This window comes from Prinia subflava, chromosome 10 (assembly GCF_021018805.1).
Source record: "Prinia subflava isolate CZ2003 ecotype Zambia chromosome 10, Cam_Psub_1.2, whole genome shotgun sequence".
Taxonomy (NCBI): domain Eukaryota; kingdom Metazoa; phylum Chordata; class Aves; order Passeriformes; family Cisticolidae; genus Prinia; species Prinia subflava.
This window is the reverse complement of record NC_086256.1, coordinates 29,078,641-29,102,968: the sequence shown is the minus strand read 5'-3', so window position 1 is coordinate 29,102,968 and position 24,328 is coordinate 29,078,641. Positions and strand designations below refer to the sequence as shown.

The 24,328-nt window shown below is 42.5% G+C and overlaps 2 protein-coding genes across 4 annotated transcripts; one reads left to right on the top strand and one right to left on the bottom strand.

The window, feature by feature from the left end:
• Nucleotides 1-792: 792 nt before the first annotated feature.
• LOC134555226 (14 kDa phosphohistidine phosphatase-like) lies at nucleotides 793-4,397 on the bottom strand. Its single transcript, XM_063406660.1, has 3 exons — nucleotides 4,224-4,397; nucleotides 3,258-3,382; nucleotides 793-972 (listed from the first exon to the last, which is right to left on the bottom strand). The coding sequence occupies exons 1-3, from the start codon at nucleotides 4,351-4,353 to the stop codon at nucleotides 880-882; spliced, it is 348 nt and encodes a 115-aa protein (XP_063262730.1). The 5' UTR covers nucleotides 4,354-4,397; the 3' UTR covers nucleotides 793-879.
• Nucleotides 4,398-15,693: 11,296 nt separating this feature from the next.
• SELE (selectin E) lies at nucleotides 15,694-23,273 on the top strand. Of its 3 annotated transcripts, XM_063406642.1 has the most exons (14): nucleotides 15,699-15,856; nucleotides 16,132-16,204; nucleotides 16,634-17,020; nucleotides 17,346-17,453; nucleotides 17,573-17,758; nucleotides 18,375-18,560; nucleotides 18,662-18,847; nucleotides 19,391-19,576; nucleotides 19,678-19,863; nucleotides 20,122-20,307; nucleotides 21,295-21,402; nucleotides 21,695-21,716; nucleotides 21,830-21,901; nucleotides 22,261-23,273. In XM_063406642.1, exons 2-13 carry the CDS (start codon nucleotides 16,168-16,170, stop codon nucleotides 21,885-21,887), a joined length of 1,836 nt encoding a protein of 611 aa, XP_063262712.1. In that variant the 5' UTR covers nucleotides 15,699-15,856; nucleotides 16,132-16,167; the 3' UTR covers nucleotides 21,888-21,901; nucleotides 22,261-23,273. The 3 variants fall into 3 exon arrangements, with proteins under 3 accessions (XP_063262715.1, XP_063262714.1, XP_063262712.1); XM_063406645.1 differs by lacking the exons at nucleotides 18,375-18,560; nucleotides 18,662-18,847 and having other exon boundaries at nucleotides 15,694-15,856; XM_063406644.1 differs by lacking the exons at nucleotides 19,391-19,576; nucleotides 19,678-19,863 and having other exon boundaries at nucleotides 15,695-15,856.
• The last annotated feature ends 1,055 nt before the right edge of the window (nucleotides 23,274-24,328 follow it).

Sequence of the window (24,328 nt, the reverse complement as noted above, 5' to 3'; positions counted from 1 at the left end):
AGTCAGCAAGCCTTCAAGAAAGCAAGTCAATAAATCTACTAACGCATTAAATGAAAACTATCATGAAACAAAAAAGTGAAAATTGTAGCAAGTAATTTCACAACAAACAAAAGGCAACAACATCCTGCCACAACAGAAGGGTGATGTTAACTAATTCAGATACTGCCTAGGTGTACTGAGGAGGTAGTTTACTATAACATAATTACTGCTAGGAAAAAAAAAAGGAAAGAATTACTAAATTCACACAAATAAAAGCAGTCCAGGGGAATCAGAATGAAAAAAGCATTGGCAGAATTTTACATTGCCATCAGTCTTCTGTACAGAAGGTTCTTTCAGGAAAATCAAATATTTTGATCATTACTTCTGCAGAATACTAGATTTTAAAATCATTGAGTAAATCAAAGATTTGGATCATTGGTGAAGAACTGTAACAGTCAACCCCACCCTCCACACCAGTTTTTTTAAAATGTGGATAAGAAAGATGAAAAGCCTAAAAAGTAAGAAAAAAATAAATTGCAAATACTGTGGTCAAAAGACCAGGGAACAGGTTTGGTCCAGTGGTGTTTGAAGCTGATGGTAAATCCTGAGGTATCCTGCAACAGATCAGTGAAGTGGGACTGGATGAAAACAAGTTAGAAGAAAGATGGTGTGGGAGTATTTAACTAAAGGGCACATCAAAAGGATTGGGAAAAGGAACTTCAGGTTCTGCACAAAGAAATGATCTAAAAATTAAGATATATCTGAGGATTACCAACCATATTATAAACTACAGCAGAGTCCAGTTACTCCAGATTTATGGTTACATACACACATTCAATTTTATTTATCAAAGTACAGCTCACAGTTCCCAGGCTGGAACTGCTCGTTGTGTTCACAAGTTTATTTCTTGTCATCTGACCATGAGATTTCATAATCTGTATACTCTTTCTTCAGTATCTCCACAGTCACTGAGTGATCTGCTTTTCCATAGCCCTGCAAGACAGAACAAATTGGACATGGATATTAGGTCTTCAGAACCATTCAGTTGTTCCCATGCAAATCAAAAACAAGTTCTAAAAAGTTACTTTTGCAGTATCATGTTTTATTTTTCTATTATCCTCTTCAATTCCCTCCTTCCCCAAATTCAAGTTCTAGAAAATAAATGAGATGGGGTCAAATTTAGAACGCATTTTCCACAGAATTTCTCCAGCAGAAAGCTTGTTTTAAAATGTTCCCAACCCATCAGCCACTGTATTCATGGAACAATCCTTTACACCACAGAGATTGCATTAACCCACTTTAATGTGTGAGCATACAAACAGCTGATTTGGCTCAGCTAAAGGGAATAAGCAAACACATGTGAGCATTTGAGCACTATTCTGGTCACTAAAGAAATCATAGTGTTCATGTTTTATTTATTTCCCATCTTGCCTTAGCTGATAATAGCACAATTTTAAGTATCCGTGCTCTTCAGCCATTGCAACTCCAAGGTAAGGTTAGATCACCCATGGGATTTTTAACCCTCATTTAAAGATCACTGGTCACAGAGTTATTCTTGCACTGAAATTTAAGGCAGTTGTGGTCAGTGGCCCTTCCATTATTGTCTTACATGATCAGAATTATCTTGATCTCTTCTTGCTGAACTACACTTAACCACAGTGCAGTATACTGATAGAAATCTGTGATTTACAGGTTTTTTTTTCCCCATAACATTTCACATGAAAGTTTACTTAGAAGACTGAAAAAAAAGGGCCCAAGGTTGTATTATCAAACAAAACATACTCTTATTCATCAGTGACAGCCCCAAAGAGGAATAGCTTAAATAAACAAGCTGAAAATTTTAAAAATGAAAAATGTAAACTGAAAAGGTTAAAGTTCATGCATTATAAAACGCAAGCTTTTCAAAAATAACAGATAATCTAGTTATGCCAGTTGGAAAGCAACAGATCCACGGCTCACTCTTGCCTTGGCAACCACTTTGAAGACCCCATCCAGCCTTAAAAATAGCAGAACAGCTTCAAAAGACGTTAATGACTATTTCTGTGGTTTCCATGAAACACCAAGGTAGTTCTGTTTTAGAGTCTGACAACAAAACCCCAAGTCAAGAGAAGCATTAAACCTACATAATATTTTAACTTTTGACCTAGGAGTGAGGGCCATCTGAGCCTCAGGGTCTCTACCTGACAGAAGCCCTCATGGCAATAAAGCTCTGCTTTTACCTGATGTTCTTCTGTGAGCATCAGGGCACCAAAAGCAGAGAATAAAGTGTATTTCTCAGACTGCAAGCCTACACTGCCTCTAAAACTTAATTTGGCAGCTTGATTACTAATACAGGTGTCAAATCTCACCTAAAAATGCAATCATGATGAACACAAACCATCAGAAGAATTTAGTGTAACATGCAATATACTGCACCTTCCCATCTCACACAAATCCTAAGGAGTTTTTTTTCTTTCTTATGATTCCAGAATCATCTTGGAACAAAAGCAGCACTAACAGAATTGGTAGTTCTGTTTAAAAACATTTAATACATTCAAGGCCCAACCTTCACTGCTCATCAAAGGTAAGCAGATTTGGAGTTATCTCTCACTTTCCATAGAAAATTAAATGAACTTCATAGAACTGTTTTCTTCCTGTCTCCTTTAGAAACCTAGAAGCTTTACTCAGTTATTACTACAGAAGCAGCTACTCTTCATCACTGAGCAATACCAGAAAAGACTATAGCACATTCCCTAAATTAGAGAAATTCTGACCATTTACTGAGCCTCTCAAAGAAAACAAATTTAAACAGAACAATAAGAGGAAAAAAAAAAAGCTACTTTTAGTATCACTAAGTGCATTACTACATTTTCACCTGCTAAAAATTTACCACACACAAACTGTATCTACTCTTCCCACCCAACACAGGCACAAAACATTCACAATTTAGCTGACTTCCAACCAACACTTTTATTGGCAGATATGAAGATCATACAATAGCTGGATCCAGCCCCTGTGGCTACAAATGGGCTATTCCTGCTCCAGCAGTCAGACTAAAATATTGAGTCAAGGGATGCCAACTTCCATTTTCAGTCTTAATTCTAACTTAACCTAATGCCGAGTGATACCAATTTTATGCCCTAAAACTAGTGTTTTTCTAATCTATCTTAAAAGTGAGCCAGGCAAGTTTCCCAGTTAATGTTTAAAGTGTGATGTAAATTGCCAAAAGCCACCACGCTATTAACCAAAAATCCCAGAGCACCAGAGACAGAAGCATTTGAAAGGAGAGATGCACTTACTGTTGAGAGCCCAAATACCCTGATTTTCTTGTCTTTGCTATTATGTTCAATTTTCCCTCCTCCAAGGCACTTGCACTCATATCCCAGCTTTTCCATCTCAGGATTTACTTTTTCAAATATATGATCTGCACAAGAAGAATGGTGAGAGCCATTAGAACAGGCACTGGCATTACAGAGTCTAGAACCCATTTTTAACTAATTTCTCATTTCACCTACAAGGGAGGGAGGTTTCTCTTCAGAGGTGTAGAAGAGCTGCAGTTAAAGCCCGTTAGTTTTTTACTCAGCATATAGCATTCTCCAAAATGAGGCTGATTGTGTCAGCAAAATTAATCCACAAACACTAGAGGTTTTTGTCCAAAAAGGAGATAAAGGAGTCCTTTAACTTTATTGGAATGAAGGGAGAGGTCATGGGCATTCCCCGTGGAGTCTCTCAAATTGTTAGAGCCTCCTTTTTATCCTAATTTCCCGGCCGTATTTCCATCTTACCCTACTGGCTGTGGTACTTGAGAAGTACAGACTGACCCAATCGCCTAAAAAAACCCCCTTTCTAATGTGTACTCTCTTAACTTTTTTTCTTTTTCCTTGTGTCTCTGTTCTTCTTCTGTAAATGCAGGGATGTAGCACAGTCTTGAGTGAGTAATAATCTGTGTCAATTAGCGGAATTCCTACGGAATTTATGGTTCTCCCTCCATAGCTTCTCTCACCTCGCAGTGGCTGGCTTTATCTACCATCAGGCCCGCAGTTTGCTCGTAAAGACACCTCCTCATTCCCTTCAATTGGGTTCGGAAATGGCACCTGACAGATCTATTGCCCCAGTTTTCGTACCACACGGGGGACGCGGAAAGCGGAGAAAAGGGGACTTTGGAGCTACCCATGCCGGGGCTCCCGCTCGCCTCAGAGCCGCCGCCGCGGGGCCCCGCTCCGGCCGCCGCCCGCTCCCCCCGCGCCCCGCGGGCTGACACGCACTGTGGAACTCGGCCGCCCTGGTGCCGCGGACGATGTCCCGCTGCTCGCCGCCGCCCGGGCGCTGCAGGCGCACCAGGATGTACTTGAAGGTGCCCTCGGGGTCGATCTCCACGTCCCGCACGGCCGCCATGGCGCTGCCGCCGCGGGGCGGGCGGGGCGGGGCGGGGCGGCGCCAGGGCGGCCGTGAGGCGGGACGGGCTGTGGGCGGTGGCTCCCGTGAGGGGACGGGAGCGGCTCCCTCGAGGTGCCCGCCGATAAAAACACACACACAGAGTTATAGCGTTGGGTCAAGTTGCAAAGCAACAATGCTGCAGGTCAGTCTTGTCTTGGTAAGCACATACAGCCTTAAAAATAGCGGCACAGCATCTGCTTAAACAGCAGCAAATCACCATTTTTCTGGTTTCAATAAAACAGCAAGGTGATTCTGTTACAGAATCTGACAAAAACCCAAGTTAAGAGAAGCACTGAACCAATATAATCAATATTCTAACTTCTCACCTGGGACTGAGGTCATCTGAACCTCGGTGTCCCTGCCTCACAGAAGCCGTCATGGCAATAAAACTCTGCTTTTACCTGATGCTCCTCTGTGAGCATCAAGGCACCAAAAGCAGAATAACGAAGTATTTTGCAAGAGAAGGATTTGACCACTGCCTCCGACACTAAAGTGCCCTTCAGAGAGCTCTTGTCCTGCATTCCTCCCTTTGCAGCTGTGGCCAAGACAAAGCAAGGTGTTTATGCCAGAGAAGGGGGCCACAGGGAAGCTCTAATAGCCAATATTCCATAGGTTATAGTTTACTGAAGCTGACTGAGAAATACAAATCTAACTCGTGGTTTTCTTATTTTATAGGTGCACCTGGTGATTAAGGCAAGCCCCACACAAATTGATGGCACAGTCACAGATGTGTAGAATGAATAATTTCACAGAATCACTGAATGGTTTAGGTTGAAAGGGACTTTCACAGATCATTTATTCCTAACCCCTGCTATGGGCAGGGCACCTTCCACCATCCCAGGTTGCTCCAAGCCCCATCCAACCTGGCCTTGAACACTTCCAGGGATGGGGCAGCCACAGCTTCCCTGGGCAACCTGGGCCAGAGTCTCACCACCCTCACCATGAAGAATTTCTTCCTGATATACAATCAAAACCAATTTTTTTTTCAGTTTAAGGCCATCCCCCCTTGTTACCACTTCATTGAAGACTAAATCTATATTATTTACCAAAGGAAAAATAATTGTTTTCATGCAGTGCTGAAGTAAGAGCATGATCTTGTATCAAATGTTTACTCCAAAATCATGGAAATTTCATATTTTAAAGACTAGATTTTTAAAAAAAAACTTCAAAGTATCTGGCACTTCAACATAATGACATTTTAAAGTTACATTGTAGATTACTTCTAAATGAGCTATTTTATTCTTTTCATACACACAAATATTAAGTTATTGCTGAAATTAATTTCTCCATCAATAATAGTTTTAAACTCTAAAACTAGAGCTTGAATACTTCTTCTGAATACACAAACCATATACTATATAATCTAAGATATAATGAAAAACATCAGTAAAACAGGAGAACAGTACATATAATCTAAATATAGTATTTAGAGATACTACAAAGGTAAATGTAAATTGGTGGTTAGTTAGACTATTTTGAGATATGTTACTCTATAACTAAAGTTGCTTCCTAAGCTACCTTATTAACTGTAACAAAAGTTAATTTAAAAAAAAATCAAGTATTTTGTTATTTCAGAGACTATTGTTAGTTACCTTGCCTGTGCACAGAGTAACAGGAAACCTGGGAGGAAAAAACCCAGAGCCCAAGGCAGCTAAATCCTTACTAAGTAACTTTTAAGGGGTGAAGAGGTGTAAAGGGCTTTAAGTGGAAATCGAGCCTCCTGCCTCAGCTGTTCAGGATTTTCAAGGCAGGCAGAGAAAGTGATAAAATCTGCACCTAGTTAGGATAAGGAGGCTTAGAAAGTCTTGTGGAGTTGAGGTGGTTGCTTAAGCTTGCTTTGTCTAGTAGTAAAGGCCTGCAGGATTAGTGCTTTACATTTGTTTCCAATAATCTAGGAAGGTCTGGCTTTGTTTTGGTTGGTTTTGTGGGTTTAGCTTATTCCTTGGCTATTTTGTTTACCAATCTACCCTAATATCTTATGTTCTGATTTATCCTGTATTGACAAAGCACTATGGAAGCTGTTTGCATGAATTCCATTTTTCTTTTTCACTGGAACGGTTTCCTTCATTTCCTCAAGCACAGAAGTCTGTTGCGTGTCTGTGGAAACCTTTATTGCCCCATTTCAGTTATGATGCACGGAAGGAACTAGCAACAAACAATAGTGGTAAGGATGGCAAAGGAAATACTTGTGGCATAGCTTAGAAGCTAAACTGGAAAGGAATTTGCTCACAACAAGGAGGACTGGCATCAGGCTTCACCCGACACGAATTTGAGCAGATAACTCTGTGACTTAGTCCTAGCAGAGCTTTGTCCTGTTTTCTTTTTTCCCTTCCTAAGCACCCATCTTATCCAAGAGTAGTTTCCTGTGCCATGCCCAGGTATAGGAGCTTCCTGTTGGCTTTTAGGCTGCAGACAAAAATCCCCCACTGCTGGTAGGAATTGTTAGTGTGTGACTTTGTGGGCCTCAGGGGTACAGAGAGGATGGCACGGGGTGACAGGGGTCTTCAACCAGACACAGCCTGTCTCCAACAAAACTGCACGGAGGGACTTTCCTTTTGTCATGGGCTTCCTTATGGCTAACTGGGACAGGGAGCTTGGCACTATTTTCTGAAAAAATTAAGGGTTTTTTTTATTTATTTGGTCAAGTGACATCTTGTCTCTTTGCACTGGAGTCTTAAAAAACATTGTTTGGGTCTTGTTTTGCATTGCAGTTTGCAGGATTTGGACTGCACCCAAGTGACTAAAATTGTTCTGTTTATGTCCTTCCTATCATCAGATCCTGTGATCCAGGAGTATCCTAATGCCAAAACACCTTCATTTATTTAGCGATTTAAACTCTAAATGATAAGTAACTAGAAAATTATTATTATTAAATTATATTATTAAATTATAATTAAATTATTATTATTTTCAAAGCTGTTAACTGTACACTGTGCTGCAGTGAAACTCAACGTGAGATTCTCTCAAGCCATTGGATCAATTCAGGCTACTAGATTCAGGAAAAGGGAAGCAATCACTTTGAACTCCAGGTGTATAAATTTTTCCTTTTATTGAGCTCTCTGACAGAGAGCACAAGATGTAAGGATACATTTAGCCCATGCTTGTATTACAGGAAAATATTAAGGAAACCCTTTTGAAGTAGGTGCTTTCCATTGCATGTAACCCTCACACAACAGAGAAAGTAAAATTAAGGCTAACGTTAACTGTACTTACTTACTTATTTTTTATTCCAGAGCAGGAGTAACCCTGGGATTGATCAGAAGAATGCATAATACACTTGTGCAAAGAAAATCCACTGTTGTAAAATCTGCCATGGACATCAAATATCACAGGTCTTCTTTGCTGCTTGGCCCATTCAATTGAATAGGATTTAATAAAGTCTCTTCTATAGCTGTTGATTAGCAGCTCCTCAGATTAGGAATGAGGCCAGAACAAATGCAGGATAGTAACATTATCTCTCCTGGGATTAACATCTTTGTCATCTGTGCGTTTATAGTTCAGGAGCCAGAGGCTTGGTTTGTGTGCTGAAGTTTAGGAATCCAGGCCAACCTCCAGTATGCTGGAGTGTGAGGGGCCTCTTCTGGACCCCTCATATCTTGCTTTCATAAATAATGATCCCTTTCAGAAACTGAACAACATCTGGGGAAAACCAAGTTTTGTTCTGCTCCTCATAGAAGGCAGTTTCATAACCCCATTGCTCTGCTGGCTAAAAACCCCCTCTAATTTCTGGTCTACATTTACTCACAAAAGGTTTATTTTATCTGTTTGGGTTTTTTGTACCAGCTGTATCTGTTTATATACAGAAAACTTCTGAGCCCCTTCTTTACTTTTCTGAGCCTTCCTCGCTGCTTTCTCTTCCCCAGGCTTAGACATAAATTTCTAATAGGCTTCTGGAGAGGCATTTCTTTAGCGAGGATCTCATGACATGTATCTATTCCTTGAAAAGCCTGGACTTTCCTACCAGGAGCTGTCGCTCTCTGGCTCTCCTTCTGAATGACCATAAATATCACCTGCTTGTCACAGGATTGTTCATGTTTGAAGTGAGAGAACGCTTGCCCAGAGTCCCCTTGTTCAATGAGACAGCTCTCTAGGTTTGTTTGCGGGGCTCTGCTGTCCTTTGGTTGTCCTTCCCTGCTCTTGGTGTCCGTGCCTTGCACCATCTGTTGGGGGCACGGTGGAAGCAGTGTGCAGGTGATGATTCCCGAGGCCCAGCTGTTCCTTTGTGGTCTGCAGAGACAAACGGTGTGAATGAGCTGTTTAATTGATCAGAGTTCATTTATGTGGGATATGTGACATCCTGAATATCAGGATGGGCCTTTCAGCTGCTTTTCTTCAAGATAAGTTCACACATTTGCATTCATGGAGTAGAGATATGAGGGGGTTTTGATTGGTAGATTTAAGGCTGGAGGCACTCAGCAGGGAAATCATGCCCTTCCTTTGTCATGGTGCTGGGATTGCAGCTCCTAAGAAAAAATCAGAATGAAGATGATGGATGGGGAATGGTTATGGTATGAAGCATAATTCTGGATATAAATTGAAGTTATGTCCTTTGACTTAACCTTTAGATAAACCTTTGTCTGTATTTGACTCTAGAGGGTATAGAGCAGCTGCACTCCTAATTTACTTATCTTCAGGTCGGCATAAATCTGAATCTTTCATTTTATTTTGAGACTAGGGTAGTTTCCCCACTGTATTTGTGTATCCTCATTGTGGGGATTTAGATTAACTGAACTCTTAGCTGCCTGAAGTAAGAATGTTATATGCAGGCCCAATATTGTTTTATAGCTGGTAAATGGCAATTCCTTCTCTTCCTGCTGATAACATACCTGTTATGAAAGTGATATTACTTCTGGGCCAAATAACCAGACTCTGCTACTGATTGCAATCATGTGAAAACAAATCATGGGTAAATGCCTACTGATAAATGAGAGGAAAAAAACCCACAACTAGTATGCACCAGGAAGGATAAATACAGAATCAATCATTTGTTTGGAAAAGCCTTGTAAGATCAGAATCCAAACAGAAACATAACACTGCCAAATTCACCACTAAACCATGTCCCTAAGCATCTCAGTATCCCCACCAGTTCCCTGGGCAGGCTGTTCCAGTGCTTGCAACCCTTTACCTGAGAAGGGTGATTAACAGGGTCTGTGGGCTGGGGTGCATGCTCAGCACTTGAGAAAATGGACTTTGTGTATCGCTTTGTAGGCTCAAACATAAACATGCAACAATTTCAGGATGGGTGACAGACCATCCTTCCTGATGAGTCAAGAAATCTTAAAGTGTTGGGAGTGCAAAATCTTTGCTGGAAAAGTTCAAGTATTGTTTTCAAGCCCTGGAACTAAGGGAAGTCCTAATTTTCTTGGTACCAGTTAACTGGAACTTTGAAAGGTCTTGTGGCGCCAGCTTTTTGGGGTTTTCTTGTCTGGGAAGTGATCAAATTAAGTAATTTAACACCATTGCTTTCAACGTTAGTGATGAGTTCTTTGTTTTTGAAACAGCAATTATATATAGCAATTAAAGTATACTTCACTAATGATCTTATGTTAAAAATGGATCTTATGTTAAAAATTACTAAAAAGTAATTACTTATCCAGCTGATGGACATAAATTCTTTCTCTGAATAATTCATAGATGTTATGGTTGTGGCAAAAAAAGCTCCCGAAAGAGTTCTTAATTCCAGAACTTCTGTTCTCTCATGGTCTGTTGACTGAGAAAAGTCATGAGTGGTATGAATGACACACTTTGATGGCTGTTCTTGGGTCAGGTTTTACTTCTCAGTGCTGTGCAGTTGTTCCTTGTGCTTTGGTCTTGAAGATTTCAGATACCCAGTGGTAAGTTCTCATTCCACAGAATTCCAGTAGTTTTGGTGCTGGACCTTTCATGATGGTTATATTTGTTATAATGAATGCTGTGTTTAATGATTTAATGGTTGTTCTTGAATACTGCTGTAGTTAAGGACTCAAATACCGTGTCCATTGATGTATAAAAATGATGTACCTGAAGCTGAACTTGAGCACTGAAGAGAACAGACCTGAAGCTTGGAATTCATAAATTTATGGTGAAATGGATTAATACGGGGGTGAAGCTGCTGTATCTTCCTTTTTGTATCTTCTTCCTCCTGATACAGCAAATGAAGAATGGTGGGTCATGTCAGCACCCCAGTGCTGCTGACAAGGTCACATGCTCTCTGATAAATCAAACCAATATTTTATAGGAACAGAGCTGGGCAGAAGCAATGCAAAGAATCTGCAAAACCAAAGTCATATCTCATGATAACCACTCTTACAGTCTCAACCACCTCCTTAATCTCCTAACCCCAAAACTTGCTCTCACTCCTCTCACTTGCCAAAAGCTGTAGCTATTCTGTTCCTCAGAGCCAGCATCCCCTGTGAGTGTCACTTCTGTGACATGTCCCCTGCTGAGACCATGGGCTGTGGAACAGAGCTGGGACAGTAAATGAACAGTCAATGCATGCATTATATACTTATTCTTTCTATGTGTACATGAAGGGTGACAAGGCTCCAAGAGCTTCTCTTCTGTGATTTCCAACAGTGGAATTAGAAATAATCAAGTTGTGCATGGGATCAGTTCCACCTGCAACTGCAGGCAGCCAGTGTGTGATGTTAAGGCCGGTCCTGCTTTTATCTTCACTCGAGGTGTGAGTTGTTGTTTCCTCTGCTGCTCACGTTTTCACTGCTCTGAATCACACCAGGCCAGTGCAAGTGACCCCCCCCCCCCCGCCTCCAGCCTCAGGTTAGATTCTTCAGTGGTTATTTTTTGCCTGTTTGGAGGAAATTGAGCACTATGAGTCACATCAGCATTCCCGAAATGAGAAGTGGAGATAAGATTTTTCTGACTCCCAGGGTTCCACTCCAGACAGAGTGGAGACTGCCTTAGGCAGCCTTGAGAAATTCCAGCATCTTTGTAGCAGTGGCATTGCCTACCTTATTCACACTTAATCAGACACAGAGGCTGAGGGATGAGTATGTTTTCGGAAATTATCTTTTCTTCCCATCTGGACCTCAGGGAAAATTTGTGCCTCTAAACCCTTTGTCTCTTAATTTCTAAATAATTAAATTTTGCAAGCTCCTCTCCAAACAGGAAACACCTTCACTACTGGCACTAAAACTCCTTTTCCCCCCTCAGAGCTGGCTAAGTAGCTTACTTTTCCTCTCTTAGTGAGTATTACTGTGGGTGAAGCTGGAGGTTTTTCCACTATTTCAAAATTTCAAGTGGTTCTATGACTATTTGCCATGGGATAAATGTCCATTATACAAAGCACTTTAAAAGGAATACTTATCAAGTGTTTTAATTTAGGAATGACAAAAATATTTTCTGGGAGAGAGGCGGAACTGGATTACTCAGAGACACTTAAGGCTCTGGTTTTGTCTGTTGATATGTAAATGTAGATGCAATATTGTGGTTAAAGAACTAGTCTTTGAAAAAGATATGGGAAATTAATCTCTGTCTTTTTCTGTATGTACAAATGTACATCTATATACTCTGTTTACCTGGGATCCCACCACATTCTGTATTTGTCTTGGGTTTGTGATTTCTTCAACAGAGTTTCAGATAAAGTAAAATAATTTTCCACTGCATTAAATTTTCTTGAAATACTGATAGAATACTGAAAAAATGTTTCTCAAACCAAATCTTGCAAATTTCCAATGAAAGGCAGTCTCTACAAAACCCCTTTTTTAGTAATTCATGGGCTCTTTGAAAACTTTTAAAATAAAACTTTGTAGCAACACAAATCAATCCACCACTGCTTGTTATGCACCAAGTGGATGTGAAACATTATTGATCACGTGCCTCCTAAATACTCTAAAACACCTTTTGGGTTTTAGAAGATTGTACAGATTTCTTTCCTCCAGCACTCTTTTTTTACAGTGGGACAGGAATAAAACAGTTCTCTTGGACACATAAGGTTCTTTGAAAAAATGCCCTTTGAGTAGTGATTCCATCCCTTGTGTGCTCATTTTGTGGTGATTTCAGCTAAACATTGTTTCACTTGTTTCCTCATAAGAACGTCTCAGGGGACGATATTAAAAATCTTAATCGTGCCAACCATGCTGCGCTATTGTTTTGTTATTCCTGACACAGCCTTGAGGCACAAGCCAGCTTGATCTGCCAGGAACAGATCAATCATATCAATATCAGCTGTTCTTGACAGCTTAGCAGACTGCTGCTGATTTTTCAATGGTTTTCTTTAACATTTTTTCAGTGTTCTAGTGTCTTTTCTAGGTGTTCATGTGGAAGGCCTGCTTCAAATTACCTTGATCTTCTTTTCTGAGATACAGAGAGGCAATATTTGCTTTTTGTCCACCTTTTCCCACCTTTTTCTCATATTCTTCAAGTTAATTCCTGAGGGTTTGAATCTTTTAACTGTAGCTTGATTGGCTTTAACCAACCTAAGTAGTCTTCACTCCATAATCTGACCTGTTCTCTTTTCCCAATGCATGACACTACTGCAGTGAATGTTAACTTTCCTTTATATAGAAAGAAATGACATTTGACATATCCTGTCAATTGCTGTCCTTTAAATAGCAGTCTTGGCTACATTTTGTTATTTTTGTTCCTAATATTTTTGTTCCTAATCCAAAATATATTTTGTTTATATAGCCCCTTCTTACTCTTTATGTCTCAGAGTTGCCTCTTAAGTGAACTTTCCAACTGGAAAATTAGTTGTGGCTACATAATTGTCAATGCACCTCTGTTTGTGAGGGAAAAGAGGTGATCTGGAGTGTTCCCTATAAAAAGCTGGACTTTCACTTGTGCAAATGAAAGTCTGGAGTGCGTAGGAAACAAGAAGTGTTCAGCATTTCTAAAAATTTGTCTTTGGAGTCTCCTATTTTTCTGGAAGAGATGATTAATTATTAATTGTATTAATTTTAAGGAACTATGTCTGTGCTCAGGTAGTATAAGAAGAAAGCAACAACTTCATCCAGCTCTGTACAGCACAAGAAATGAGGATCTTATGTTCCCAAATCAATTGGCAAAAGAATAAAAAAGCATGATTGTGAAATAACTTTGAGAAGAGAATAAATAGGTAACACAGAAAGCAGCTAAGGTCAGGCTGCATGGCATTTTTAGCTTGATTGTCTGCAGTTCAACTTAAGTAACTGTATCACAGGTATTTTTCCTGAAATATATATGTGGTTTAGTATCCAACATGAGCTTTAGCTTGTAGGAATCCCAGTCCCCCTGAAGTTTTTAAGTGCCTTTGACTTTTAATAATGAGGTTTTAACTTCTATTGTAGGGCTTTGAGAATGATTTTTCAGGCTTTCTTTTTTCCTGAAATTTTGCCTTCATCTTCCAGTACATTACAGGGAAATAAGAATGTAATCAGTAGATAGCAGAATTCCCTGGGAAAAACCAAAAAGAGCCCCATGTCAGTGATGCACAAGGGAATACAGCCAACAAAAAGAAGTCTTTTTTTAGGCTGGAGTTTTTACAAGCATATTGCTTGTAGGCTTTGGTGTTTTGGGTTTTTTTGTGAGGCTTTCTTTATCTACTGCAGACAAGAGGTCTGAGACAGCCCCTGCAAAGGAAGACTACTCTAAACTATGCAATAAGCTCTTCCTTCCTCCGGAGATTCCATTGGCAAAGGGATTCTGATAAAGTTTCCTCGGAGCTTTCCTCAGAGTTTCTGCCATGACAAGGATGAGTGCTTACCAGTAGGAAGCTCATTAAATGACTTGGAAAAGGGAATCTCCAGGAAAAGGCGTAGCATCTTCTGCCTCTTGGTGCCTGGGAGCATAAAAACTGTCCTGAAGTTGTCTATACATTTTCTGTGCATACAGTTATAACAGCTGATCAATGCTTTAGAAAACAAAACAAAAAAACTCCCTGCCCTATCAAGAATGATCAACATTAGTTTGTAGTAGAATAATGTTTACAGAACCCCTGCTGCATAATGTGCTGTAAAGGTGCATTAAAGCACCAGCTTCTGTCTGTGTTCTTCAGGTGGTAAAGCCTCCTAACAGAGAAGGGCTGGCAAACAGGAGGAGTTTTCATTCCCAGTCTGAGGCTAAATAAACAGAAGTCCTGAGCTGATGCTGCCTGGAAGCCTCAGGAAGTCTGGTTCTTCTAAGCAAGGCTTGCCCAGGCCAGCCAAAAGCTAACCTCAGCTTTGCAGTTTCTTGATTGTCCATTTGTTTTTCTAGCATTGCTAGTTCACACCTACTAGAAAGTGTTTCTCTGCCTACAAATATTCAGTGTGTTGGTTTTAATCCTCTCGTTCTTCAGTAACTGACTTGCTTTTTAAGACTTTGATGCAATTTCTAGTCAACTCTCCTGATTTGTTAGTAACTGAGGCTGTTTTAGAATATACTCTTTATTCCATGCTCTTTTCTTTGATGGGCAGGGATCTTTGGCTACTTGACAGTTGGGGTTTTTTTTGGTGAAAAAATTGGGCGATACCAGTTGATGTTAGCTTGGAATCCAGAAGCCACTGATTTTTCTTCTGTAAGAACAGACTGAGGCTCCAAAATCAGAGCTCCAACATGCACTGTATAAACTCTAACTATGCTTTACAGACATGAAGCGGGCGCTACCCTGTGGCCTCCTACTGCTGCCAGCTCTTGTTGAGCCCTTTGCATGTTCACCCTCATTAAATCCACCCAGAATGGTGAAGCTTTATGCAGAAGTATAATTAATCAGGATATACACAATAATTGTGCATTAATTCCTAGTGTATTGTCTGAAATATTGTATGCAACGGTTGAGGAGCTGTAACTCTACTGAGATCAGGACATTGAAGAATATGGTCCAAGGGACTCTTCAAAGCAAGGTCCACGTTCCAAGCTTGACTGCTACAAGTGACTGATGAACCTGTATTGTGAAGAATTTCAGCAATCCTGGGTCTGCCAAACCGACCACAAATGAGAGCTCTGCACAGCTGAGATCCACAAGGAAGGGCTCATCCAAAGCTCCAGTTTCCATTTTTACCCCAACTTGGTTAACCAGCTTTGAGTGCTGGTGCCTTTCCTACCGAGAGACCGGAAGAACCGACACCTCCTTGCTGCAAAACGTTATGCCAAGTGAAAAATTGGAATCTGCTTATTCATGCAATTAATTCAAGCTTATTGTCATCCTCCTCGTTGATATCCTGGAATTGTGTGTTTCTGTCAGTAAAAGTTTTTAATGTGGCACTTGGCAGTTTGTCAGCACAGTGCGTCTTTCTGGGAGGGCTTATCTGGCAAGGGGTAACATCCGTCTTGACGTATGTGGGAGGGCCAGATCCTGGGATTTTCCAAGAAATTTTTTTCCATACGGAATTTCCCGTCTCGTGGAGGGAAGGCTAGTTGAGGAAATAAAAGGCAGAGCATTACAGAGTCCAGACACTTGAAGCTGAACTTGATTTGCACAGCTGAGTTCATCCACTGAGCCACAGAAAGCAGTCTCTGGGACGCAGCACACAGGAATTCTGTCACCTGGACACTGCAGCTACAAACTGTGAGTAGAAATGGACTCTGCTATTCTGTTTCATTGCCCAGCTAAAGGAGAACTGGACAGCTGGAAATCTGTGTTCGTGTTCCTTAAAAGCTGCTTACATTTTAAAGTTTCTTGATACTAAAAACTGTTTTAAAATTAGTAATTTCCTTAAAGTGGAAATCCTACTTAAGTCTTGTTTAAACGTATGTAGCAAAATTGCATGGTCAGTAGTTTATATGGAAATTTGACATCTCAGTATTTGTTTTTTAAAAATGTGTTTCTTTGATTTCTCATAGCCATCTGCTTACAAGATAGAGAAATCTCTCAGGAACATGATTTGCTTGCAGTTCCTATCTCTTCTTACCTATGGTAAGTGTGTATTTCTCTGTGTGGAAAACTAGTGGGATGGCAATATTAGTGTGACTGTTCTCTTTGAGCTCAGCATCAAACAGAATTTTTGAACCTGCCCTAATTCACCTGAGGCTGTGTTCACACAGAAGAACCTCTGGATGCAATGGCACGTTTTCCCTGCTTGCCTGTCAAAGCCATAATTGGCTCCTACAGTCTTAAAGCTTTGTCTGGTCAGACATAGTTTCATAGGCTGAAGTCTCTGTACTTGAAGCTGACTTGCCTGTTTTGAAGCTTGCCAGGTGATTATTTATAAAATAATTACCACTAGTTTCTATGCATTTTCAGATACTGACAAGTTTGCAATATTTATAGAGCTTAAATGTCCTCTTCTGGAGAGAGAGGAGGGGAGAAGTCAGACACCAACTTTTGGATATCTTCTCGTTCTAGGACTTACAGTTCTGCAGGGGGTGAATGGGTGGACGTACCATTATTCAGACACAAACATGACCTACAGGGAAGCAGAGCTGTGGTGCAGAAAGAAGTATACTAACCTGGTTGCCATCCAGAACAAGGAGGAAATCAAGCATCTCAATACCTTCTTACCCTTCAATCCGGGTTACTACTGGATTGGAATCAGAAAAATTAATGACGTGTGGACCTGGACTGGAACTAACAAAGAACTGACAGAAGAAGCAAGGAACTGGGCTTCAGGGGAGCCAAATGGCAAAGGGAACAACGAGGACTGCGTTGAGATCTACATCAAAAGAGGGAAGGATGATGGCAAATGGAATGATGAGCAGTGTGAGAAAAAGAAGGTCGCCTTGTGCTACACAGGTATGGTGTGATAAAGGTCATTGCAGTGTGACCCTGGGGAGGTGAGGTGGTGGCTGGGATGAGCTGTTTAACTTCATCTAATATTTACCTCAGAACAAATGGTCTTGGCGTTTACAGCCAGCAGAATCCTTTTACTGTGAGCTAGTCTGTAAAAGGTGTGCATTTCAGAAATTCTTCTGTGAAATGACAGGATAATCCTAAACACCAAACCCTCTGATTTTCCTTTGTATACAAAGGGCTAGAAAGATAAACAAAGTGCTAGCCAGGTTTCATTAGTGGCTGTTGTTGATTCTTTCATAATTTGCTTTATTTTTTTTTTTCCCAGCTTCTTGCAACCCATCTCTCTGCAGTGGCCATGGAGAATGCATAGAGACTATCAACAACCACACCTGCCACTGCAACCCTGGGTTCTATGGGCCGGAATGCGAGTTTGGTAAGATTATTTCATCCTGCTTTTTGACCAACTCATGCTAGCTAGTGTTCAGTTTGGCTTCTTGGTTTACCTGCTCAGCCAAAGAGACTGACTGTGTACCTTCCTGTGCTTCTTTGAAGTTGAGAGTTGTGATCCACTGAAGAAACCTGATCATGGGAGCCTTGAGTGCCACCATCCATTGGGGGACTTCAGCTACAACTCGTCCTGCACAGTTCAGTGTGAGGAGGGCTATGAGCTGACTGCACTGGGATCTATTCACTGTACCTCTGCTGGGCTCTGGTCTGCCCCCCTTGCAGCATGCAAAGGTGAGCTTTCTGCATTGCACATGGCCCTGTAAACCACAGGGCTGCTCACAGGGCAGCAGGTGCAAATGGAAGTTTGGCCAATTCCTTTGTAACTAATTACATGGTGTAGGTGCTATTTTATTTCAGCACAGAGATCTGCTCCTGAGGACGTGAAATGAGTAGGATGAATGTTCTGGCCTTGTTCCTTGCAGGGAAAGGCTTTTCCAGCTCTTAGGTGGGAACAGGGAAATGAGGTGACCTAACTGTGAGACTACTCTCAACAGGCCAGGTAGTCCTGACTGTAGGAATCATTTTCTGAGGTGTTTGGCTTAGAATGGGATGCTTTTCTAAGCAAATAAAAGCATCAAAGATCACCCAGCAGCAGTCAAAATAGAGAAATTTTGCATTGTAAAATTTGCTGTCATGAGCTGCAAATAAATTAACAGTCTTGCCTCAAGAACCAGTTTCCCATTTTAAAATATTTCCCCTTCTGTCTGCTTTCTGAGATGGTGGCATAATAGATCCCTTTCTAAAGCTGCTCCTCTTTAAGTGAGTGTGTTGCTAAGTTTCAGAACAGAAAAAAACTTTTTATGGTTTGTTGCAAGCTAAGCTCTGTGCTGTCTCTTGTGCCTTCCAGCTGTGACCTGTCCTGCCCTGGAAGTGCCTGTCCATGGGGCTGTGAACTGCTCCCACCCCTCTGTGCAGCTCACCTGGGGAACCACCTGTGAGTTCACCTGTGAGGAAGGGTTTACCCTGACAGGACCAGCTATGCTGCAGTGCGGCTCTGCCGGGGCCTGGGACAGGCAGCAGCCAAGCTGTGCAGGTAATTTCCTTCTCCCGCTCCCCTGAGCCCCCAGGGCTGTGGCATTGCCGTGCTGCTGTCCCGGGGCCTGTGCTGATGGCTGCTGTGCTCTTGTGCTGCAGCTGTGAGGTGTGAGGCTGTGCCGCGGCCAGCAGAAGGCTCCGTGAGCTGTGACCGCGCTCCTGCAGAGCTCACCTCTGGCTCCCGCTGTGATTTCCAGTGCGGTGAGGGATATGTCCTGGAGGGCTCGCCCAGCACTGAGTGCCTGCCACAGGGACAGTGGTCAGAGCCGGTGCCCAAATGCAAAGGTGAGACTTGCTGGCTTGGAAACCATTGACTGAAGTTTGAGGAATCTGAACAGACTTTTTAATCAATTGTAATCAAAGAGTAACATTCATCCCCACCACATCTGTGGTACTTTTCATGAGAGATCTCAGAGTGGGGTCATTTAGCCTCGTGTACTAGTGAGGAAGCAGCAGTGCAGGGTGACAAACAGCCCTCTGGGGCAGTGTCCCGAACACATACAATAACCCACTTGTAGAGTGGAGTCTTCTGGCAGGGATTCTTTAATCCCCAAATGGGAGCAAGTGTCGGTTTATGCAGTTCAGGGTGGAGAGTAATCAGGAGCCATTCCCAGGATAACCTGTGTGCTTTGGGTATTTAAAAGTTCTGGTTGCACTGTGCAGCCTGCTGAAATCTCTGTTCCTGAGACACTGCTAGGTCTGAAGGGAGGTGTGATGGCTCTGTAGGGGACAGCTCAAGGCAGGGCATGTCTTCTTGCCAGCTCCTAGAAGAGTGTTCATCCTGACCTACTCCAAGCTAAGCTCTGTGCTGTCTCTTGTGCCTTCCAGCTGTGACCTGTCCTGCCCTGGAAGTGCCTGTGCATGGGGCTGTGAACTGCTCCCACCCCTCTGTGCAGCTCACCTGGGGAACCACCTGTGAGTTCACCTGTGAGGAAGGGTTTACCCTGACAGGACCAGCTACGCTGCAGTGCGGCTCTGCCGGGGCCTGGGACAGGCAGCAGCCAAGCTGTGCAGGTAATTTCCTTCTCCCGCTCCCCTGAGCCCCCAGGGCTGTGGCATTGCCGTGCTGCTGTCCCGGGGCCTGTGCTGATGGCTGCTGTGCTCTTGTGCTGCAGCTGTGAGGTGTGAGGCTGTGCCGCGGCCAGCAGAAGGCTCCGTGAGCTGTGACCGCGCTCCTGCAGAGCTCACCTCTGGCTCCCGCTGTGATTTCCAGTGCGGTGAGGGATATGTCCTGGAGGGCTCGTCCAGCACTGAGTGCCTGCCACAGGGACAGTGGTCACAGCCGGTGCCCAAATGCAAAGGTGAGACTGTTGGAAACTGCAGTTTTCTGGTCATTGGGGAACACACAGAAATCCATATTCCTATAGGCCCTGGCTCCAAATTAAACTCTTTGCTCCCTTGTTTTCAGCTGGGACTTGGAATGCCTGCTAATGGCTCTGAGCATCTCCCATCTCAAAATCAAATTAATTTGCAAATAAATTGTACACTTACTAGTGCAAAAAATTGGGCCAAAGACAGGAAATTCCTTAGTGACTTTAACCTATCTTCTTTTGTTTCAGTCATACAGTGTGAACCACTGAGTTCTCCTGAGAAAGGCTCTGTGGATTGCTCCCACGGGGCTGGGATCTTCACCTACAACACCTCCTGCCACTTCAGCTGCCTTGAAGGATGGAGTCTCAATGGCTCTCGTGTCCTGGAGTGCAGCCTTTCAGGAAACTGGAGTGCCAGCCTGCCCACATGTGAAGGTACTTTGCCTGTGAGCAGCCACAGAGGTTTTTAGTCAGATGAGGCATGGAAGGGTGGTAGTGGTGGCAATAGCAACCAGTGAGTAGAACATGTAGTGAAGTCCAAAAATTCAAAAGCCCAACAAAATCACTCATTATGCTTCAAAATAGAAGAGGGGGAAAATCCTAAAAGATCTTGGTGGGAAATGTTGATTTCTTTTGTATAAAAAAACCCCCTGAAACCAGATTTCAGTTCTTTCTGTTTGTTTTTTAAAGAAAATATTTCTCACTATGAGCTTTTTTTCATGTGAATAGAGACAAAAGCTTTTCTAGAGAAACAGAACCTTGTGGGGAAATCTGTATCCATAAGTCTGTTTCTCAGTGGAAAATTTTAGAGATTTTTTAAATTTGGTCCGATAGTTTCTTGGATGAGCTCCTCAGCCAAAAGGCCTCACAGAGCTCCTCTCTCAGAGGCTGTGATTTCAAAGGACAGAAAGCTCAGCCTTGCCTTCTCATTCAAGGCAGGGAGAGCTCTGTCACTGCCCTCAGCTGGAACACCCCTGGCCAGCCTGGAATGCTTTTGCTTAAGGTCCTAAAAGCTTAATTCCACTTTCATTTGCTTGAACAGAATTTAGAACCTTGAATCATTTCATTGATCTCAGCAGGATTGCTCAAAGAGGAAGATAGCACACAGGGAGTTAAAATATGAACTGCAACATGAAAAATAAAAGGAGCACAAATTGCTATGCAGGGCTGGAGGTTAGAGACAGACCCTGGTGTAGGGAGCTTCTTGCTGTGCCATTACTTTGGCAATGGATGGGATAATTTTTGGTATTCAGCTTTTTGCCTTGTGTACAGGAACTGTCCTGTTTCATCAAGAGAAAACTTTAGTGTTACAAGCTGCAGTTCTGGTTCCTCTTGAAGAGCACAGGGAAAGGGAAGAAGCAGAGAGGGCTTCAAAGACCACCAGTGCCCCTTGATCTCACTGAAACCTTTTCATCCTTTCAGCCTCTGAGCAAGCCAGCTACATCTCTGTGGGCATAGCAGCCACGTCTGCCTCTCTGCTGTCCACAGCATCATTCCTCCTTTGGCTTGCAAGGCGCTTCCGGAGAAAAGGTGAGCACTCGGTCTGGCTCCACGGCTTTATTTATCTTCCTGAAAAATCTTCAGTGGAGGAAAAATACCCCAAAACCTCCAAAGCCCAATGCTTCGCTTGTTGAAAAAGCAGTAATTCCCACACTTAGATAAATTCCAAAATTGTTTTCAAGAACTCTCCTTCTATGCCATGTTTGCCTTTTGGATGAACATCTGAAAAAGGAAAAAATAATAGTAAACCCCAAATATTTAGACAACAAGAGTGAAGGCTTTTGTCTTGAAATGCTAATACCTTTTCTTATTCTTCTTGCAGCAAAGAAGTTTATTCCTTTCAGGTAAGTTGTGTCTCAAAAAGCAACATTAAAAAACCCACTGCCGTCACTTTGCTAAAATCCATTTGATAAAAACCTGTTATCATTAAAGTACTTTTCACTTTTTTGTTTGATAGGAACTGGCAGGAAACAGCCAGTGAAGGTAGTTTTCAAAGTGCTGGCCAGAATGTCTAACTCAGGCGTTTCAGGTAAGCACATGCGATGGCTTCACTCACAAATTCTCTTCCTTTTAATCACACAAGCAATCAATCAGAGCTGCTAATTGCTGTACAATTGCTGACACAGCAATATGTGCTTTGGGATACCTAATATGCATCCTGGCATTGCATGGAAGCTCCTAACAAGACTGATGGATTTACTGCTGTAGAAATGGTTGTTCAGCTCCTCAAGGATGATTGTGCTTAGCGTTCTGTCCAGCTGCATATGGTATTAGGAGCACTTTTGTGCAGTTCTGCTACCTGCTGCACACAAAATTCCTCTGAGATGAGAGCAAATAGTAATCTCTTCCAGTTTTCTGATTTATGGAGGAATTTTGTTCTCTCCACAGTACCTGCAGCCACCTTCACTTACGTCTCAGATTTCTGGAGAATGAAACTGCCTGCAAATCAGCAGCTGTCCAGATGTTTTTACCTTTTGCTGACAAGATGATTGACCTTGTGTGTGATTCAGAAATCTTGAACTCAAGCTGTCTGGCATTTCCATTGAAGACAAGCAGAAAACCCTGGCCTTCTGGCCAAGCCCTGCCTACATTCAGCCATGTAGTTATCCTGACCTGGGAGCTTGCCATCTCCTGTCCAGATGGTGAGCAAACAGTGCACTGCTGCCTAAAGAGGAGGCTGGTTCCTCCTCTGCTCCACTCAAAGGTACCGAGGTGAGGTGAAGACATGCATTATTTCACATCACTTACTACACTGCTGGAGGTGTCTCCTCTGGAGTCACAGGGGTTATGCTTGCAGAAGAATCAGGATGACAAAATATTCACTGAACAGCTTTGAAACTATTGATCTGGTTTGTGGAAGTCAGTTTATTTCAAGATGTCCCAGTCAATAGATATGCCTGGAGTGATATGGGTAATTATTTGGGTTTCTGCTGCATATCCCAGAAAACTTAGATACCTTTTTTTAAACTATAGCAGCACTAGGAACCATAGTGCTTACACAGTGTACTCTGGTTTCTGAACACAGCAGGTAGATCTGAAATTATCTCATCCCTGTGGGATTGTGTACTGTAATATGTGTATATACATATATATTTATTTGTGCAGCTTTTACTGTGGATATTTCTGTGCTCCTAACTGTACATGTATTGTAAAACACTTGTTCTTGAGTAGGTCTGTTGAGCAATTGAGCAGAATTTATTTTAAAATAAATTGGAGGTGTTTGTAAGGATTGCATGCCTGCATAATGTTTACAAATGGAATGTAAGACTGAGATTTGTATGTTTATGTATTGAAAATTTGATTTTTTTATCTGTTAGAAGTCTTCAAATGAGAGTCTCTCTTAATTTATATTTAAATTATGATTATAAATTAAAAAATCTCTCATTTAACCCAATATGTATTGTCCTATTTTTAGCATTTTTTAATAAAATGTTTTCAATTTAACACTCCCTATTTGCAAATGTGAATAATTTAAATTGTTTGGGTCAGCCCTGTGACTTGTGGCTTCAGCTGAAGAATGTGAGGGTAGGGAGAAGTCTGATTAAAAGCAAGGCTGTCCATTACTGGAGAATCACCAGGCTGGAAGAGACCTTTAAGATCATCGAGTCCAACCCAGCCCTAACACCACCTCAATTAAACCATGGCATCGAGTGCCACAACCAGTCTGGTTTTTAACCACATCCAGAGATGGTGACTCCACCGCCTCCCAGGGCAGACCATTCCAGTACTTTATCACTCTTTCAATAAAAACCCTTTTCCTAACATCCAGCCGAAATTTCCCTTGGAGCTTTCCGTGTTTGCAGAGCAGCCAGCAGATGGGGCTGAGTGCCTGGGACTGGCGCGGCCGAGCCGATCCCGAACCTGCATCCCCAGGCCGGGGAGGGAGGAGAAGCAGCAGTGCTGTGTCCCAGCTGCCTGGGCCAGCAGCGAGCTCCGGCATGTGCAGGGGGAGAGAAGAGCAGGAAGAGAAGCAAACAGTGCAAAAGTAACAGCACGAGCCCCTGAGCCCGGCCGGGGTTTTGCAGCTCTTTCTACTGGGAAGGTGAAGGAGTTAGCATGGGGTTGAAAGCACAGCTCTCACTGCTGCCTCGGGACCTCCATCTCCTGGCCTGGGCTGCAGCCCAACACTGCCGTGGCTGCTGCTGGGGAGGTACCGGGGGGGCCAGACACTGCTGGGGTCACCTTTGCCAGCCCCTGGGATAACCGGGGAAGCTGAACTGTAGCTCTGAAGGAGCCTGCCCTTGCTGACAAACTCTGAGATGCATTCCTGCCCCAGCCAAGGCTCAAGAGAAGCCACCGGGCCTGTGGGTGAGGGAGTCACTTCAGAGGTGCTGCACCACAGGGGACAGAGCCCATTGCTGTTTGTCCCAAACCGATTAAAGAGCTGAGAGTGGCTGTCAGCACTTCCACTGCCTTGACAAGGTGGGCCCCAACCTTGTGAGCAGATGCAGAGCAG

Bases quoted from the DNA above. Each gene is read 5' to 3' on its own strand.
- SELE (XM_063406642.1), top strand. From the start codon at position 16,168: ATGATTTGCTTGCAGTTCCTATCTCTTCTTACCTATG. The intron at 16,205-16,633 runs GTAAGTGTGTAT...TTCTCGTTCTAG, and splicing joins CCTATCTCTTCTTACCTATG to GACTTACAGTTCTGCAGGGG. The intron at 19,577-19,677 runs GTAATTTCCTTC...CTTGTGCTGCAG, and splicing joins GCAGCAGCCAAGCTGTGCAG to CTGTGAGGTGTGAGGCTGTG.
- LOC134555226 (XM_063406660.1), bottom strand. From the start codon at position 4,353: ATGGCGGCCGTGCGGGACGTGGAGATCGACCCCGAGGGCACCTTCAAG. The intron at 3,383-4,223 runs GTGCGTGTCAGC...CTTCTTGTGCAG, and splicing joins CAGGGCGGCCGAGTTCCACA to ATCATATATTTGAAAAAGTA. The intron at 973-3,257 runs GTAAGTGCATCT...TCTGTCTTGCAG, and splicing joins GGGTATTTGGGCTCTCAACA to GGCTATGGAAAAGCAGATCA.